At 32.8% G+C, this 20,380-nt stretch overlaps 2 protein-coding genes across 2 annotated transcripts in view; both read right to left on the minus strand.

The window, feature by feature from the left end:
* Positions 1 to 557: 557 nt before the first annotated feature.
* On the minus strand, positions 558 to 1,944 carry LOC144841410 (rRNA methyltransferase 2, mitochondrial-like). The gene is made up of 3 exons (XM_078697737.1): positions 1,779 to 1,944; positions 1,409 to 1,562; positions 558 to 995 (listed from the first exon to the last, which is right to left on the minus strand). The coding sequence occupies exons 1-3, from the start codon at positions 1,908 to 1,910 to the stop codon at positions 571 to 573; spliced, it is 711 nt and encodes a 236-aa protein (XP_078553863.1). The 5' UTR covers positions 1,911 to 1,944; the 3' UTR covers positions 558 to 570.
* A 3,556-nt stretch (positions 1,945 to 5,500) lies between these two features.
* LOC144839263 (polycystin-1-like) overlaps positions 5,501 to 20,380 on the minus strand; it is a 31,648-nt gene continuing 16,768 nt past the window's right edge. Inside the window, exons 18-37 of the mRNA XM_078694579.1 lie at positions 19,778 to 19,949; positions 18,577 to 18,638; positions 18,119 to 18,181; positions 17,388 to 17,513; positions 16,794 to 16,919; positions 16,542 to 16,593; positions 16,083 to 16,156; positions 14,758 to 15,391; positions 13,835 to 14,130; positions 13,127 to 13,354; positions 12,765 to 12,866; positions 12,261 to 12,376; positions 11,743 to 11,908; positions 11,176 to 11,454; positions 10,891 to 11,061; positions 10,262 to 10,603; positions 9,722 to 9,851; positions 9,004 to 9,239; positions 8,421 to 8,589; positions 5,501 to 8,061 (exon numbers count right to left, since the gene is read on the minus strand). Coding sequence (XP_078550705.1) covers positions 6,626 to 8,061; positions 8,421 to 8,589; positions 9,004 to 9,239; positions 9,722 to 9,851; positions 10,262 to 10,603; positions 10,891 to 11,061; positions 11,176 to 11,454; positions 11,743 to 11,908; positions 12,261 to 12,376; positions 12,765 to 12,866; positions 13,127 to 13,354; positions 13,835 to 14,130; positions 14,758 to 15,391; positions 16,083 to 16,156; positions 16,542 to 16,593; positions 16,794 to 16,919; positions 17,388 to 17,513; positions 18,119 to 18,181; positions 18,577 to 18,638; positions 19,778 to 19,949 — 4,980 coding nt within the window. The 3' untranslated portion in view covers positions 5,501 to 6,625. The remainder of the gene's footprint in view (positions 8,062 to 8,420; positions 8,590 to 9,003; positions 9,240 to 9,721; positions 9,852 to 10,261; positions 10,604 to 10,890; positions 11,062 to 11,175; positions 11,455 to 11,742; positions 11,909 to 12,260; positions 12,377 to 12,764; positions 12,867 to 13,126; positions 13,355 to 13,834; positions 14,131 to 14,757; positions 15,392 to 16,082; positions 16,157 to 16,541; positions 16,594 to 16,793; positions 16,920 to 17,387; positions 17,514 to 18,118; positions 18,182 to 18,576; positions 18,639 to 19,777; positions 19,950 to 20,380) is intronic.

Genomic DNA, 20,380 nt, shown 5'->3' on the forward strand with positions numbered 1-20,380 from the left:
ATTTTATATTAATTTATTTCAGTTGGATAATTGTCATGCTAAACTAATTATATAATAAAAAGTTTACACAAATAAATGTAGCTAATAATGAATAATTTAAACCACATAATTATGATAATTTTGACCATGAACATTACTGTTGATAATTTCAGTTAAAAATCACTGAAATTAATGTATATTATATGAATCAGTGTCTACAAACTAGATTTGCTTGTTTATTTGAAAGAATCCCATCAATTTATTTATTTTGAACGGCCTATTATATAGTCTTTGCATTGTTTTATATATAATTTCTAATTTAATTTATGCATTCTGTCAGTGAATTTTGACAACAACTTTGGTATTAAGATTTTATAAATATATTGACAATTTATGTTTCCATACTGATAGGCTTTATTATTATTAATTTTAAATGTGGCTTTTTTGGCTAATGTTAATTTGGATATATATATATAGTATATAAACACATTTTTTGAAACAGTACAAATTATTGTATATGATAAGTTAACACTAAGTCCTTATTTTAAAACTGTAAAATGTTAATAAATAAACTGAGATTGTGTGAAGATGTTATGATTTATTGTATCCTTTGGCCAATATAAACAATTCAGAAGACTCTTTGCGACTAGCATCCGGACGAACAATTTTACAATTCGTAAATGATTTTTCCAGATTTTTTTTCAAATTTCCATACATATACCCATCCCAGATTTTACACAGCATGATTCCATCCTGTTTTAATATAGAAGCTGCAAAGGCAAACACTTCGTTTGCCAAAGACACAATGTTTTCATGGTCTAAATCTTTAATTCCAGTTGCATTTGGTGCCATATCGCTAATCAGACAGTCGGCCATTTTGTCTCCAAGGCAGGATATAATCTGTGATTGGTTTTGCTTTTCTAAAAAATTGCATTTGCATAATGTCATTACTCCTGGTATTGGCTCAAAATCTAAAAGGTCGATAGCCACCACCTTGCCTGATGGTTTACTTTTGTCTGTAAAATAATGATTATGAAGCGAATGGTAAAATAATTTTAATTGTTTGTAACTACTGTGAAGTTATTTTGCGTCAGGGTGTTTGCCCTACTCTGACGTAATTTGTACTTTATATTAAGTACAGAGAATACTTGCGAGAAATTCTCGGGTGGGACATGAATCCACGACCTCCAGATCACTAGCCTGGCATACTTCTAGACCACCGAGCTTGCGCTGATGGCTAGGGAGAATTACTTAACTATTCTCAGGTACTTGGTATACTATCAATTATGTCAGGGCAAACATCTAACCATTGGTAAAGAAAAGGTGCAAAGGTGGTATTTTATGTGAAATGAAATGTATCCCATAATACAATATCATAAAGTATTCAAATATCAAAAATTAACATCCTTGATAAATATATTGAGTTTACCTGTTGAAAGTGCATTGACCTTATCTGCTGCAACTTGACTCCATGACCCAGGGGCAGCGCCACAATCTATTACGTAATCACCAGGTTTAAAAATATGAAATCTGCTATCAATCTCCAGTAACTTAAAAGCACTTCTTGCTCTGTAATGTTGGATCTAGAACAATATAATTCCATCAAAATATTATACAAAAATATTGGAATAACGACGAACGCTTCCTATATAAGTAGGCTATAGCTAGGCCTAGCCCTACTACTACGTGTAGTGGATTAGTGTAGTGTGTATAGTCGAGTCAACCTCATCACATGCTGTCAAATAAATGCTCTCTGGCAGGCTGGCTGAGTGATGAGAGGCTAACTAATACTTACTTACCTGTGCTTCTTTTACAAACGGATCTCTCATTTGTCTAGCAAGCCATCTTTTGGAGCTAGAAGAATCCTTTCGCTTGTTTTGATTACCGGTATGTAATGAGTTACCTATAGGTCTAAAGATTTTGCGCAACATGTTTATATTCGTTAACAATAACACATGTGTCCTTTCAAAATGGGAAAGGGAAATCCCCTAAACATGTTCCAAAAGAGGGCGCGATTAAAAAAGAGGTACCTGTATTTGTTTTTTTTTTGTAGCGTAGTAGCAGCAGAAAAAAAACATACATTTTGTTTCCACATTATTTCTCATAGAATAGAAGAGAATTTCGATTTCGATGAAGTATCGATTAAATCGTAATCTGGTGAATCAATTTATAACGCAATCGAAATTTTTGTACAGAGATGGAGGACAAAATATTGTGCCATGTTACAACAACAACAAATTATTCAAAAATATGTCGAAATTAGCCCAGGGAATTGTCGAAAATAGTGTTCTGCACATGTTACCTCAATCCATATTAAAAATCGATACTTTGGGAATTTTTTGGAAAAAATCCCTGTACTATTACGGGGAATTATTCGAAAAATTGCCATATTTCGACCCTTTTATGTTTTAACATAACTGGTTACTATATTATCATTATGTGACATAATCAATGTACATTTGACTATTCTGCCTCGGCATGGTACGGCGGTATCAATAAGAATCTTAAACATAAATTACAAACTGCACAAAACAAGATGGCACGTACAGGGATTTTGTCAAAAAATGGCCATATTTCGACCTTTTTATTTTTTGACATAAATGGTTACTATACGTCTATAAGATGCTTATAACACAATATATGCACATATATAGCAATATTATTGCATAATAACAGTATTTAAAAAAGTGCGTATTTTGGCCATTTTTCAAAAAATGGCCATATTTCGACCTTTTTATTAAAAAAAATAAATGGTTACTATACGTCTATAAGATGCTTATAACTCAATATATGCACATATATAGCAATATTATTGCATAATAACAGTATTTAAAAAAGTGCGTATTTTGGCCATTTTTCGAAAAAATCCCTTACTATAGTAGTACAGGGATTTTTTCTAAAAATGGCCATATTTCGCCCTTTTTCATAGTTGACATAAATGGTTACTATACGTCTATAAGATGCTTATAAAACAATATATGCACATACATAGCAATATTATTGCATAATAACAGTATTTAAAAAAGTGCGTATTTTGGCCATTTTTCGACCTTTTTATTTTTTGACATAAATGGTTACTATACGTCTATAAGATGCTTATAACACAATATATGCACATATATAGCAATATTATTGCATAATAACAGTATTTAAAAAAGTGCGTATTGTGGACGTTTTTCGAAAAAATCCCTGTACTATAGTACAGGGATTTTTTCAAAAAATTGCCATATTTCGATCTTTTTATTTTTCGACATAAATGGTTACTATACGTCTATAAGATGCTTATAACACAATATATACACATATATAGCAATATTAGTGCATAATAACAGTATTTTAAAAAGTGCGTATTTTGGTCATTTTTCGAAAAAAATCCCTTACTATAGTACAGGGATTTTTTCAAAAAAATGGCCATATTTCGACCTTTTTATTTGTTGACATAAATGGTTACTATACGTCTATAAGATGCTTATAACACAATATATGCACATATATAGCAATATTATTGCATAATAACAGTATTTTAAAAAGTGCGTATTTTGCCATTTTTCGAAAAAAATCCCTGTACAGGGATTTTTTTTCAGAAAATGGCCATATTTCGACCTTTTTATTTTTTGACATAAATGGTTACTATACGTCTATAAGATGCTTATAACACAATATATGCACATATATAGCAATATTAATGCATAATAACAGTATTTAAAAAAGTGTGTATTTTTGCCATTTTTCGGAAAAATCCCTGTACAGGGATTTTTTTCAAAAAATGGCCATATTTTGACCTTTTTATTTTTTGACATAAATGGTTACTATACGTCTATAAGATGCTTATAACACAATATATACACATATATAGCAATATTATTGCATAATAACAGTATTTAAAAAAGTGCGTATTTTGATCATTTTTCGAAAAAATCCCTTACTATAGTACAGGGATTTTTTCAAAAAATGGCCATATTTCGACCTTTTTATTTTTTGACATAAATGGTTACTATACGTCTATAAGATGCTTATAACACAATATATGCACATATATAGCAATATTATTGCATAATAACAGTATTTTAAAAAGTGCGTATTTTGGCCATTTTTCGAAAAAATCCCTTACTATAGTACAGGGATTTTTTCAAAAAATGGCCATATTTCGACTTTTTTATTTTTTGACATAAATGGTTACTATACGTCTATAAGATGCTTATAACATGATAACGCAATATATGTGCATATATGGAAATATTATTGCATAATAATTGATTTTAAAAAGTCGATATTTTGGCCATTTAAAAAAAAATCCCTGTATTATAGTATAGGGAAATTTAGGAAAAATGACAAAATTTCGGCCTTTTTATTTTTGACATAACTGGTTACTATGACTCTATAAGATGATGATAACGCAATATATGTGCATATATGGCAATATTATTGCATAATAATTGATTTTTAAAAAGTCGATATTTTGGCCATTTTTGAAAAAATCCCTGTACTATAGTACAGGACAATTTTCGAAAAATGACCAAATTTCCACCTCTTTATTTTTTGACATAACTGGTTACTATGACTCTATAAGATGATGATAACGCAATATATGTGCATATATGGCAATATTATTGCATAATAATTTATTTTTAAAAAGTCGATATTTTGGCCATTTTAAAAAAAATCCCTGTACTATAGTATAGGGAAATTTAGGAAAAATGACAAAATTTCGGCCTTTTTATTTTTGACATAACTGGTTACTATGACTCTATAAGATGATGATAACGCAATATATGTGCATATATGGCAATATTATTGCATAATAATTGATTTTTAAAAAGTCGATATTTTGGCCATTTTTGAAAAAATCCCTGTACTATAGTACAGGGAAATTTTCGAAAAATGACCAAATTTCCACCTTTTTATTTTTTGACATAACTGGTTACTATGACTCTATAAGATGATAATGCAATATATGTGCATATATGGCAATATTATTGCATAATAATTGATTTTTAAAAAGTCGATATTTTGGCCATTTTTGAAAAAATCCCTGTACTATAGTATAGGGAAATTTTCGAAAAATGACAAAATTTCGGCCTTTTTATTTTTGACATAACTGGTTACTATGACTCTATAAGATGATGATAACGCAATATATGTGCATATATGGCAATATTATTGATTTTAAAAAATATTTTGACCATTTTTAAAAATAGTACAGGGAAATTTTCGAAAAATTTCCATATTTTGACCCTTTTATTTTTTTACATAACTGGTTACTATATCATTATGTGACATGCGCAGAAACAAATAATATTCTCTGCGAATGTTACCTCAATACATACTAAAAATCGATATTTTGAGCATTTTTTGGAAAAATCACTGTAATTGCCATATTTCGACACTTATATATTTTTTACATAACTGGTCATATTGTGACATGCGCAGAACACATTGCATATATTGTAGTATTATTATTAAGCATTATTGTCGACAATAAAAAAAGAAAATTTTTTTGAAAAAATAATATCACTCACTATTACATTTTACAGCCTGAATTTTATTTAAATATTCAAATTTACTTAAATAGGTGGGTATCTCTAGATTGCTCGCTTCATAGGTTTACATGTGTAATACTAATAATAATTAATTGTATATTAAAAAAATAAAGTTATATGGCTATATATACTCTTTTTTTATATAGTAGGCCTTCTTAATGCCGTATTTAATTATGCCACTTTTATACTTGTTCATGCCATTAATTTCTGGTGACTTTAATTGTTATTATATTAATTACCCGCACACACTCATGAATCGGTTAACTCTGGAGAAAAAAGCTCCTTCGTCATCTTAACAATATAAGAATGATGTTAGTAGGCCCAATCGCATTCAGTGACGATAATGTTATATCAATATTCGATAAATTAAAAAAAAAGGCATATTTAATCTTGTTTTTTTTCCTCGTATGCGCATATTATACGGCTATTCACGATACGGTTCCTTGCTCAAACGAAACATATTATAGTAATGTTGATAAAAGGAGGGCGGGGAGTTATTTGCTGACACTAAGATACAACTGTAAATACATATCACAAATACTTAACCTATGATACATTAAAGTAGATATAAAAGTTAAAACGCAAATTTTAACTTTTTAATTTCCAAGATAATCCAGCTGAATTACTGTAGCTACCCATTGATATTATATATAATACATTTACAGACAGGGGAAATCTTAACCGCCCAGTGATATACTGGGAATTAATTCAGAAACTGTGAAGATGAGAAAAAAAACGCCCAGCCGAGATTTGAGCCCGGAATATTTTGTTTGATATGCGGACATCATTAGACCAATATAATTAATTTTCCTAACATTTTTAAATACAGGATTCAGTCGGTGTTATCTAAGTCTAAAGTGGTTTTATAACGTGATCACATTCAATTCGATGCGACTTTTAACGAATGTTGTGAGATATGTGTGTGACGTAGTACAGGAAAAAAAGCTTATATCATGCCTATTGTAAATGGCATTTCAAACATAGTCAAACGTATTCTTAATATAACATATGCCTACAAACCTGATTTACAATCATTGTGAGTGTTCTATCAAAGGTGCAAACATTTATAAGGAAATATCACTTACAATTTTAGACAGCTACTGTAGCTATGCCACAAAATTAATATTTCTATTGAGTTTTTTCTTCAATTTTGGCTTTTCTTCTGCTCCACCACCCATTTTCGAAATAATATCATCAAACGTTTGAGCATCAAAATAAACTTTAGCAATTGTATCCAACAACTGATCAACCTTACTGGGGAATTCTGAAATCTTTTCTTCAATTTCAGTTGCAGGTGATTTATCAACATCTTTATTATTCTTTTCATGAAGCAAGTCCCGAGCTTTGTTCATCCCAAGAAGTCCTTTGAAATGTCGCATAATGAAATCAACCATTTCATAATCATTTGCCTGTTGATCGTTGTTATGTTTAACCTCAGTAAACGATTCATTTAAAATAGTTAGGAACATGTTAATAAGTAGGAACGGCATGAAAGCCATGTACAGAAAGAAGAATATTGGACCAAGCAACCCACTTGCCGTACTGATGCTTTCAAAGTCAAAAGCACCAAGCAAGGTTCCGATAAGACTTTCCATTGTATAGACTACATCTGAAAAGTCAAACAGAATAGTGACAAATAACTGATAAAAGATTGAGACAAAGGCAAAAAAGACAACAAAGAACATGATTCCAAAGTAAAAGAGATCCTTGGCACAAGCTCTTAATGTAGTCGAGAGAAGTGCCATCCTTCGATTAAATCGCAGTAACTTCAGAAACTTTGTTGTTCCCAGAAAAACAACAGTGCCCAGCATGTACATAAACACTTCATTCCAGTTGGCAACATACTGCAATTTGATGTATTCTTCACTTCCATTTTCCTTAAACTTTTCGACAAGTTCCTTACTGACAACGTGCCGATAGAAATACAGAACCACCCCAGCTACCGATATTGATATAATGAGAAATTCTATCCAGTTCCAGAATTTATAAAAGTATTTTTTGCCCTCTCTTCGAAAGTTGTTAATTTCTTTGACAATAAAAAATACCATAAATCCTATAAATATACCTTCACTAACAATGACAAACATGGCAAAGCCATGATACGTTCTAAGGAGATGGATTACGTCTATCCGTTCAGTTGGATACAGAGATCCGGTTGGCAGAAACTCGACTAACATGTTGATGACTCCGAAGAGATTCACTTCTGCGTTATATACGGAAAACTCTACAAATATCGCGCGAGTGTGTTTGTCAATCCAATGCTGGCTGTGAAGCTTGTCTATTCGACTCTGTACGTCTTCAATATCACCACTTAAATCTATGATATACCCGCCTCCACTGTACAAACCATGACGTCCAAGAAATGGGTAACTATCTAAGACATCCCAGTCCGTGTATTGGAACTCAAGAGCCTGCTGCTTTAAGGTTTCATTATATTTTGTCCATTCTGCTCCGTAGTTAGACACATCAGAATCACCGACTGAGTATGCAACATTACATGTATTTACTATGTCTTCAAAGTACTCATGTGGATCGCATAAGTCTGAAATCATCAAACACAGTTACAGTTATTGCACAGTAAGTTCAACAATCATAAACATTTTTATGTGTGTACATTTGAATTGTTCGTCCGAAAAGTGGCAATGATGCGTTGTTAGTTTTCTTTGTATTTTTCTAGAGATCGGCCTAATACTTTTACAAATTTTAACTGTTAATCTATACTGTATAGTATTTAAAAAAAAATAAACTATAAACTTTGTTGAAAACTAATAAACTGGTACTGGTGCGTCTTGAGCACTCTTGAGTGTTATGTGCGATATAAAAATCCTGTTATTATTATGCTACTGAAATAAGTTTCAATAGATAAGCAAGAAACAAGAAAACAAAGCAAGAAAAACAAACCTGGAATAACGCGTTGTTGACGAACAACGGCATAACCAAGTATAAGTGAATGGCGGTCACTGAAATACCAAGTCTCCTTGGGTGCTTGGCCATTATACCAGTCAGGCACTTGAAGGGACGGCACAAGAATGTCTCTTAACCAACTCCAATACATTTCTCTGGTTGTAATCTAAAAAAATAATTACAAGTAGATATGGTTTGTCTTTATGTGGATATATGTTCATATTATTTTTGTGTTAATTCGTAAATTGATTGTAACTTAGTTGGTAATTTATATCTTACGAGTCCCTTGTTGATAGAAATAACGCTAAATTCCACTTAAAAGAAATGCTTTATTAGTAGATTAGTAATTAAAAACATAGAATTCTTTAGCTTTAAAGAATCCTCAGTTGATATTTTTCAATGATTTCCGTTTGTTTCATAGCATTGTTGGTAGTTTAGTTTAATATATTTGTATTTTTTATGTGTTCCCTCCTGTAAACAATTTAACCTTGGGTTTACTTTGCGGGAAAAGAACTTGAAATGAAAGTGAAATAAAAAAAACATTGGAAATATACAACAAGTAATAGGTGGAGTAACATACCTTGTTAAAGTTATTCAAAGGGCCTTGGATATTCGATGAGATAACACTTTTAACATCATAGGCCATAGAGTTTGTATTACCATAACTGACAACCATCAAGATCATCAAAAAGAAGGAGTAAAAGCAAATTTCACGAAATATAGAAAACATTTTTATTTCTTTTAGTCGTTGTTCACGAGCTCTTTCAAGGTCTTCGGGTTTTTGTGGTTGATAAGTTATCTTTCTACTTCTTCCTTCTATAAAGACAAAAGCAAGATATGTTGTAATAATACTGCTTGTGTGAATAACAGGGAGCTTTTGATTTTGCGACGACCAAACTACGTCATGTGGAGACATTGGGACATGTGTCCAAGCTCCCCACCTCGACACAGTTTTGATGGTTACTAGATCTAGACGACGGCCGACCACACATCGATTGAGTGACCTAGGTTAGTTTTCGCAAATCAAAAGCCTCATAATGTGTGAATAATAAACAATAATATTTCATAACTTATTTTCCACTAGGTGAATATATTCGCGCGAAACGAACAAATCCTGAGTTTTGATTGGTTGCACAATTTTCACGTCACAAAAAGTAGTTGCAATTGTGAATACGCATGCGCACTAATCAACGTTTTCCATAAATTACTAATTTTAAGAGTAGATTTACCATAGTAAACTACTAATCAACCTTTACATTAATCTAGTATTAGTTAATATACAATATTTAACAACCCACCAACTGGTAAATGTAGCCACTCTTCGTCAGTTTTCAAATAAAATTCTTCTTCGTCATCATCCATATCTTCCTCCTGTTCAGCTCCTGGTGTTTTCATAATACAGGCGATGAACACAGCAATGAGGACAACCTTTAAAGACAATGTGTTTATTTTTTAATTCATTGCTTTCAAACCTAATCAATAAATATAATTTAGTCGAGTCGCGTGGCCCAGCGGTTAAGGCAGGGGCGCCGCAAACTATTAGCTATACAATCGACACAGGTTCAAGGCACATCTCGACCATGTTCTGGTGGTAGAACAAGTCTTCTCGGATAAGGACACCTGGCTGGTGTGCATTTTGAAGAACCACTATAACTTTCGGAAGAGTAGGGCGCCGTTTGGTGGCAGCACTCGACACGAAGAGGAGTAGAAAGCTGTGACATGTGTCGTCCACACCACCTGTGTGCAATTCAGCCCAGTAGGCTGCAAGTCGCAGGTTATTTCCTATTATCATTTATATTTACACACCATTATCATAGTGGATTGTACACATGTCTCACCTTTATTGGCTGAGTGAAGAGAATTGCTGTAAAAAAACTAATGAACAGTGAAGCAAGCCACATAGAGGTTTCGTCATTTCCAAGTTGAATACCATAGAAAATAACGAACACAGTTGCTGTTGCTGTACTTAATATCGTCAGGATCCAAGCAATAATGATACACCACCAAGGGAAACCAAAACGTGCTTTTTTCTTCTTCTTCTTTACCGGTACCGATGCAGTAGTTGTAACTACAATTGGTTCGTCTGATTGTTCATCGTTCTTTGATTTATGAGGCTTGGTTTTAACTTCCTGGAGATCTTCTCCATCTAAATTGGAGAACTTTACTGCCGATGGAGTTACCTAAAATTAATACAAACGATGTTAAATTGAGGATAAATAACAATAAACATACAATTGTGAATTTGTTCATGAATGCTGAAGAGACCATCAATCAATACCATATAATTTAAAGATAAATAGAACAAAATATAATATTGATTTTTGTTTGTTTGATTTTTGCTGAAGAGAGCACAACAAACTTTCCAAATCATTACTTCACAAACATATTGTAGGCCTATACACAGTACTTAATGTTGAAATCCTCCTCATTTTAATACTATAAGCGATAATTAACGTTAAGACCATACCACAGTATTTCTATCCAATTTATTTTTCTTCTGAAACGCCTTTGATTGCTTCTCATATGCTGCCATAATACGAGATTTACGTTTCTTCCGCGGACGAGATTTACGAAAGAAATTCACGACAAGTAAACTTATAGGGAATACAAGAAGGCTTGATTCCAATCCGATCATAACCTGTAAAATACAAAGAAAAATGGCAATACAAAAAACATCTTTATTTACCATTTGATACTATAAAGAACAATAGAGGAAATAATATCAAAGGAAAGAAATGTGACTATTCATTACCGATGCTGGAGTGATGGTTAATGGTCCAATTTTGACAGGGTTTTCCGAACCAGCAGGTGGAATAACCTTATAAAACATGATACTGACGAGCATTTCAAGCCACAACGCCATCAGACAACATCCCGCCCTCTGTAGCCGGGTGAACCTGTTGCCAACAGGACGAGAAAGAATTGAAAACCATAGATGGCCATCATTTAAATTCTTTCGTGTGTGGTTTGAGAACACGTGACTGAACTCTTGCATCTCGTCTTTACCGGCAACAGCGATCAGACGATCGATCTAAATTATGAAAATAAAATGAAATTATTCGAGACGTTTTCCGCTATTAGATGATTACACTTGTGATGACGCTAGTTATAATCCGTTATGCATGATTAATTAAGAGAATGAAGTAATACATAAACTGCATAAATACGGAGAAAGGGTCCATTGTACCAGTGTATCAGATGTGTTTTCAGTACGAATTAATTTAGCTCATTGTGCTTGTCGTCAACTGTTATTGACCGACATTATACACTCTTTAATAAAGAAAGTACGTGTAACATTAAATTAAGAATCTGATAATACCTGGCCATCGTCTTCAACGACCGAGAACCACCGGTTTACGATAAAGTAATATCGTTTGCGCACTTGAAGATCTTTGATAACAATGTACTTAAGATACCAGCCTTGCATCTTGCCCTTTCCAGCATTATCATGCCAGATTCGCATGTAATTCAGGGCACCCAAAGGTCTGCAAATTAAATGTTCGAGTTAAGCCTCATTCGCACTGGACTTAATCAGGTCAAACTAACAGAGAGTCAAACGATTTGAATGGATTAATTCCAGTGCGAATGAGGCTTTAGTTACAACAGATACGATATAGCAAACAGTTGAAATATACTGTGACTGGAACATATATCAAAGTATATTTTGATGTAAGCCTACTTTTTCTTTAGGCTACGCTTCATTAGCTGGCTTTATGCCTTTAGCACACATTTTACCACACATTTAAACTGCAGAATTAATATACAAAAGTGTAAAGTCTCGAGAACACATCATTTAATTTTTTTTTTATTTTCTTAATTTCAATATATCATACGTACTGGCGAACTGCAAGTAAAAAGCGGTCAACACCACCACGTCGAAATACTTTACGCTGATCGTCTTCAAAACAACGTACATCAGTTTCATCGTCTTCTCCAGATAAAATGAAGTGTACCTAAGAATTGGAAAAAAGCATAATTAAACGAGTATATAGATTATGAATTTGAATAAAGGTGTCGTAAGCTACCGCACAAATGAAAAAGAAATAATCAAACAAGGCCTGTTTTCTCAGTCGATTCTCGTACGGTATCATGTTTAGCGACAAAATTCGGACTGCAGTATCTTGCCTGCTGACTGACGGTAACAGTCCTATATAGCACATACATCTCCTAAATATTAACCTAAGAACGTCACGATGAGATTCAAACCAAGGTATACCGATTGGAAAGCTGAAAAACTAACCTATCATTACTTTAACAAATCGTGCTAGACAATAAACTAAAATAAATCATCGAAAATTTAAACACAAAAAGTTAGCAGCCATAAAAGTCTAAATCACTTACATTCGAGTCAGTTCCAGCAGCTTTCCGTTGACCGGTAAGTACGGTAATTTCATAAAAATAGCGATCGGTAGGTGAGTTATCAGGCAATGGGGTTACACCAAGCTTAAACCAACAATAACATTAAACATTAAATAAAGAAATTATGCATTTAAAATACATTAGAAATATATTTTTTCAATAAACATATCCATTAGCGTCTTAAATCTCCTGTAGAGGAAACGAACATTTTAAGTTCTTAATGACGTCATGTTTTCTAGTTTTACGGACAATTCTGTAAAATCAGAAACATTTTTGCTCGTGTAATGCAATGTGGGCCAAAGTGAGCTTAAATATGTCTCCGTAAACTCCATGCTATGCTTTACCTTAAGAACATCTTTTTTATCTTTCCGTCTTGCCCAAATAAAGATTATAACAAAGATAACATATATAGCAATGGTGGTGCAATATATTGTAATGTTGTCCAAAAACCCGGCATTTGCAAAAATGTAATCGAAATCCAGAGGAGCTGGAGGAACGAACCAAGAACTGGCAAATGAGGTCAAATGGTTACAGAAGCATTCTGTTATTGATAAATTACTTCCTGTCCCAACCTGCAAATAAATCAACACGGTTTAACTTAGTAATAATAATTTAAAATAAAATGAGACGGATTGTTTTAGGTTTAAGTTGCATAATATACTAATTTGCCTCTTAACCAAATTAAATCTCATAACCCAGGAGGCTATGAGTTATTGTTTAGCCAATACAGATTTACCTTTCACTCTAAAGCTCTGTCTACACTATCAAACTAGTTTGACAAAAAAAGTGTGATGTGCCCAAATATGGTAGTGATATACCAAAATATGGTAGTCATATGACATCATCATGTCCATATATGGGCACATCACTTTGTTTTGATAGTGTAGACAGAGCTTAATATCATAATTGATGAGTCTAAAGTTGTCAAAGTTTCTTTCCATTCCCAATTCCTTCTTCATTACATGTGTATATAAACTCTATACAAACAATTCAGAACCCTTTATATAAACTCGTTCGGATATAAATATTATACAATAATACATATATATTACCCAGCATCCTTCACTCGACCACATGCCTATGTCCTCATCCCAGAATTTACACCCTGTTGTAGAAATCACCAAGGAGTAGTTATATGAAACATTGTTTAGTTGTACAATAACATTGTCTCCCACGTCAAATAATTCGATGTCTTCATCAATGGTTGCATCATATATTATGTCAGACGTGTCAGCAATCGGTGTGACTTCAGATATACATAACTGATACTTCCCGGCATTATAGCCAACGTATGAGTCTGATAAAAACACTGAATATATACTATCATCCTTGTTTACGTCATCAAATCCTGTAATATACCAAATCATTTTATGTTTAGATGTAATCATTGTAATGTTTAGATTGTGTTGATTGTTTAATGTTAAACTATTAAACACTTATAAACATCAAGATGTTAAACTCTTAAACGCTTATAAACATCAAGATGTTAAACGCTTATAAACATCAAGATGTTAAACTCTTAAACGCTTATAAACATCAATATGTTAAACTCTTAAACGCTTATAAACATCAAGATGTTAAACTACTAAACGCTTATAAACATCAATATGTTAAACTCTTAAACGCTTATAAACATCAAGATTATAAACCCTTAAACGCTTATAAACAGCAAGATGTTAAATTCTTAAACGCTTATAAACATCAATATGTTAAACTCTTAAACGCCTATAAACATCAATATGTTAAACTCTTAAACGCTTATAAACATCAAGATTATAAACCCTTAAACGCTTATAAACATCAAGATGTTAAACTCTTAAACGCTTATAAACATCAAGATGTTAAACGTTTATAAACATCAAGATGTTAAACCCTTAAACGCTTATAAACATCAAGATGTTAAACACTAATACACGTCTAAACACCAATATGTTAAACTCATATATCTAAACCGTAAAATATCAGTAACTCTTACCAGTTTCGTTGAATCCAAAAAACCAAATATGGTCATAGTGTGTGATGTTTGGTTTCGTCTCATACTGCAGCATAATAGCATAATATAGCGATGGCTCTTCTGGGCGGAAGTCAAGCATAAATGCTGTTTTGTTTTCCTTAATTTCAATTCCATGACAAAAATAGGCAGTTTCATTATACTCTGATGGAACGTATAGTTCCAGTTCTGGTTCGGGTGTGCCGATGCGAGGGCAAAATATTTGAATAGGTGCTGGTGAATTTTGCACTGAAATCTCGTCATTGTTTCCTGTACGAAACTCAAATGACATGGTGGTTGCATAATCAGGAATTTGTTCTGATGATTCGTCAAAATTGTACGGATTTATAATTATACTCATACTTTGTCGAACTATCACAACTTCATCATCACAACCTGCCTTCGCTAATATACCACCGCACCAAGCTCCAACGTCGAACAAACCAGCTCCTTCATTTGTTGTTTCATTACCAAGCAAGTGAGCATAGTCCTTCATCAATTGAACAGTAATTTTTGGAGTAACAATTGCGGTTGGAGGTTCTCCTGGTACTTTGTTATTACCAAGTGTTTCGGAAACAGTATCCAGATTTGCCATAAATGTGTTCACTGCATTTCGGGCCTGAAACAACCATCATACCAAGAATTACAGTATTGAAACCATGGATTAGTATTGTACCCGTCCATATATCATGTTAGGGAGCTATCGTTTTGCGACGACCAAGGACTGGAAATAAGTCGTCATCAGTCCTATGTTCATGTCATCGCAAATAGAAAACTCCCAAATGACAGACATTGTTAAGCATTAGCCCGTTGGAAAATATTCACAATAAAGAACATGTCAATAATATATAGATTTCGCCATACAGTACTTCATTTCTGAAAAGTATGTAGTTGAAAAGTATGATGGACACATTGATGGACTGGGCATTTTATTTCACATATTAATAATATTATTGAAAGACCACGTGCAGAGCTGCATGTGCAGTTGCAGGCTGAAATCAAAATAGGAACTCAGTTGGGTGTCTCAAAGTGAAAATCAAAGAAAAACGAAAATGCTATGTCGCATCGAAAATTGAACACCGAACATCAGATGATTCTAATATGTTTACTCTTTTTCTCATTTAGGACTAAAATGCTTTTTTCTGATGTAACAAAGTAGGCCTATATTATATGGACGTAACAATAGCTTCCAAACATCAAAATAGATTAAATTATTGTGTGCTGGTTTGTACACAGTATACGCGCCTTTATAATGCCTCGTCATGCTGAAAATTGCAAACGACGACAGCGCAATGAATGCAGGAAAATACCTTATCATTTCGGTCTTTCAGGGCTTGAGGATCAGCTGTAGTTCCAGCAGTTGACGTTAATGATGAAGACGGAGCTAAGAAATAAACATACACATATTTACACCTTTTTTTTATGCAACGTATGAGTATTGTAAATTTATGCTTCATGCCTCTAAAATGTAGTGTAGATGGACATATGCATAGAGTATATATTTAGTGATTCTTTTGTTCAGTTTTTAGAGGTTTTTTTTAAAAATTTATTTTATTTCTAAAATAAATTATGTATATATTATTATCTTACAATTAGGTGTGAAACACTGTGTCAACAACTAGTCTAAATTTTCTAATGTTTACAGCACAAGAAAGAGAAGAGGCAAAAGGTCATGTTGTCCTGAATGTATGTTAAATAGCGTATTGCAATAAAAGTGGGACGGGATTACAAACAAAAAAGGAATTGAAAAATGTAATTATCCAACTTACATATATATCCGTTTGCTGTTGATAATGGGTTATCTATGGATTGAGTAGAACCCTGATGAAAAAAAAAAACATGTCACTGTTATGTTCCTTAGGCTACAGGTATTACATTTATTATGTCTTGATTTTAAACATATTATTATGATTATAAGTCTGTTTCTTGTAGGCGAATTTGTCCGCACGTATCGAAAGCGTTCACTAATGCGCATGCGTATTACTTATTGTTCACGTACTGTGAGCAGGAGACCGACTCACCTCAATTAAATTTCCCAAAGCACTGATAACACTCAAACCTGCTTCTTCCAATTCATTTTGGTTAGTATCAGAAGAATATTGAATGAGCTGTGAAACCATATCTCCAACTATCTGTATACCGGCCTCCTGAAATGAATAATATAAAGCAAAATGTAGGAACTATTTCAAATAGAACGCACTGCAGTTTATAAATGATTATTTTCGTAAATTGTTGCATTAAACAAAGTAAAGTAAACCAAATGAATGTTTTATTCGCTCTGTCGAACTGATCCTTAAAGATGTAAGGTCATCCCCCCTCCCCCCCCCCCCCCCCCACACACCCAAAAAACATGATAATAAATAAAATCGGACTTTGAATAGGCAATTTTGTAGTTCTAATAAAGTTATTCACAAAAAAAAATGTTTTTACTTACAAAAAAAAACAAAATGAACGGTTAAGTTGACCATTTTTGCTTTAAATTACAGGTTTTTTTTCAGGTAAATAATTGTTTTTTTCAATCCAATTTATGGTAAAAGTGAATAACTGTTATGCGACATTAAAAATGGCAACAACAAATCGTCAGGGGACAATATATCTTTAAATGTGCGACATACCATAGCGTCATCGGAAATTTCATCTGATGAATTTGTAACTACAACAAAAGCACTGGCAATCTGTGTGATATCTTGGACTGACTTCACAGTAGCGTAAGATAGAGTATCTACAAGTACTGCACAGATCTGTATGAATTAAAACAGCTTTGTATTATAATTATTTATTTTGCTATGGGCTTTGCCAACTTATATTTAAGACAAAAACAACTGAAGTTGAAAAAATCAATTATTAAGAAAATATAGATGTAGATAGAGTCTGATCAAACTACCGTAAAAGCTCGAAAAGAAGCCCCTTTTTAGTACTCTTGAGTGGGCTTCTTTTCAAGATGGACTTATTTTGGAGATTACTTTTGCAAAATAAAGAAGGGCGAAATTCGAAATGAATGCTGTACATTTTGTGAATTGCTGTAAGAGTTTTTAGACATTACCTGCCAATTTTACATATTTGGGATCAAAATACCATTTTAAACTGTAAAATAAATGTATGATATACATTATATCTGCATCACAGGTTATCTGGCATTAAACCACCTTTGTTCCTCAAATAGTCTATTTCGAAAAGAAGCCAATACTAAAGAACTGATTCCGAGATGGGCTTTTTTTTTCGAGATTACTTATGCAGACCAAAGAGGAGTGGGCTTCATTTCGAGATGGGCTTCTATGTCAATACTAAAATACCATTCACAGTTTTCATTATATCCAGTATAGATTTAATGTCTTGATGATCTTACTTGAGCTCTTTTGTTTCTTTCAGATTCCTCTTGGTCGCTCAGTTCAGACAACCTCGCCTCTGTCTGAAAAAGGGCAACATTGATACACACAATTTTATAGTTATCGTAGCAAAGACATCTTGAGAAAGATCTCAAATGTAGGCCTACGCATTAATCACGATGGAAGCATATATTGATCGAAACTTTGAGAAACTCAACAGTTCTTTTCACAATTACATACGTTCCATTATCAACCTTAAATATTGATATAAAGTTTGCGGTAGGCCTACACCACGTAAATTAGTTCTGAATTCTCACTCCTGAGGACGATCAAAGCATATTGATCGTAACGTCGAGAAACTCAACAGTTCTTTTCAGAACTAATATACGTGGTGTACCGTAAACTTGATAATCAACATTTGATTTCGTTATGCAAACTTTCAAACAATATAGCAATCTTAACTAATTAATTAACTTACTGCGGTTGATTCTGTCGTTGTCGAATTTAATAAGCTTTCAGTTTGCTCAGCAAACGATTTATCTAATTAAAAACCAAACAAAAACACTGTTTTTCAATGTAAATAATCGTTAAAAAATTATTAGAAACACATTTATTCATTAAGGCATATGGAAATCATGAGGTTTCTTAAAGATGTATTGTCCCTTGAAACACAAAAAATGAAAAAAAAATATTCTAAATTTAAATTGGCCATATCTAAGTAATATTAAAGGTATTCACTTTATGTCGAAAATTTGAGCCAAAAACAACAAGTTTACGTAATTAACAGGTAAATTAATTTGATTACATTTCGTCTGGAAAATCATCACAAGCGAAAGTAAACAAAGATTTCAAACCACGAGTATGCATTATACATGGTGCTAATTAGGATTGTTTACAACTCGTCGCGGTTGAGAAGGTGTTTTCACACAGATCGCGAGGAAGTTTTATGATTATGCATACAGAGTAGCCAAACAAGCGCGTTGCATTATGAGATATGTTTTGATCGAAAACTTTGACTGGAAGTCAAAGTTATTTTTTGAACAAAAAAATGTCTGTATTTCGGTTAAATAATTTTTTTTTTTACTAATTTTTGGTGAAAGTTTGCTATTATGATACTTCAAATGACCCACTTTTTTCGAAATTTAAAAAAAAAAAAATTTTTTGAATTGGTCAAAGGGACAATACATCTTTAAAGTTCTAGACTTAGAATTGCATAGTATACTTTTTCCTGGCCAGCATTATCTTTGGGGTGCCTCTGTCTTGGTTGTTGTCTCTGAGCACCCGGTCGTCTGTGGCAAGGCAAATGTGTATCCTGCTCCTTTGTTTGGTCACCTAGGTAGGACCGCGACAGAACGAGAACGGATGGGGACCCTCCAAAGAAATTGCATTTTATTTGTCAGGAATTTGTATGATTTGTTTTTTATTTTTTAAATGCGCCTTGAGCACTCTTGAGTGGTATGTGCGCTATAAAAATCCTGTTATTATATTTGTTATTATATTATAATAATAATTATATTCATTTATTTATCCAAAACATTAAAATGCATATATACATTTTTCTAGTGAAAAGCAAGGCATTCAAAATAAGAAAAAAAACCCCAAAAAGTAACATTATAAAAACAGTAACAAACCTACAGAAATAAGCACAACATAGCGGAAGTTACTGTAGACAAACTTACCAGTAACATCTCGAATACCGTTCAAACTTCCACCATCCAGAAGCACTGCAACTACAATAGACATTGTATCACCCCCGGCTTTAAGATCTTCGTAAGGATTATCATCATTCAGAAGTTTATTGTCAAGTTCGTCCAATATCGCTCCTGCTTCTTCTGAATTTGGAGGTCTAACCTAATAAACAGCAGAGCTGGTGTAAGTCTTTTATTCGTTCATACATACAATATTAAAATATTCAAAGTTTGTACTTTTCATCTGATGAGTGTGTTAGCCCTGCTAGCATACGAAACAAATTTGTCGTGTAATAAAGTACTATGAATTAGTAACCAAGTTTTATTTTTGATATATCTAGTTATACCAATGCTATCGATCGAGCACTGCAACCAGACGATCTAGTTATCTCTTACTCACATATTCAAAGTATATAGGCCTAACTTACTTAGAATTAGCGCATGCGTAGTAATAGGCCCAGGCCTACAATACGCTGCTTGTCAACAATAAAGCCCACAGACAAGTCGTTGAGAAATATACATTATTAGGTTAGAAGAGTAAAACAAAATGTTTTTTTTTTAAATATAAAATCGTCATTATCAATTAGTACATTG

Source organism: Antedon bifida, chromosome 4, assembly GCF_963402885.1.
Source record: "Antedon bifida chromosome 4, ecAntBifi1.1, whole genome shotgun sequence".
Lineage (NCBI taxonomy): Eukaryota > Metazoa > Echinodermata > Crinoidea > Comatulida > Antedonidae > Antedon > Antedon bifida.

Coding starts and splice junctions, on each gene's coding strand:
- LOC144841410 (XM_078697737.1), bottom strand. CDS start 1,910: ATGTTGCGCAAAATCTTTAGACCTATAGGTAACTCATTACATACCGGT. Junction 1,563..1,778: donor CGTTTGTAAAAGAAGCACAG/GTAAGTAAGTAT, acceptor ATATTGTTCTAG/ATCCAACATTACAGAGCAAG. Junction 996..1,408: donor GGTCAATGCACTTTCAACAG/GTAAACTCAATA, acceptor ATTATTTTACAG/ACAAAAGTAAACCATCAGGC.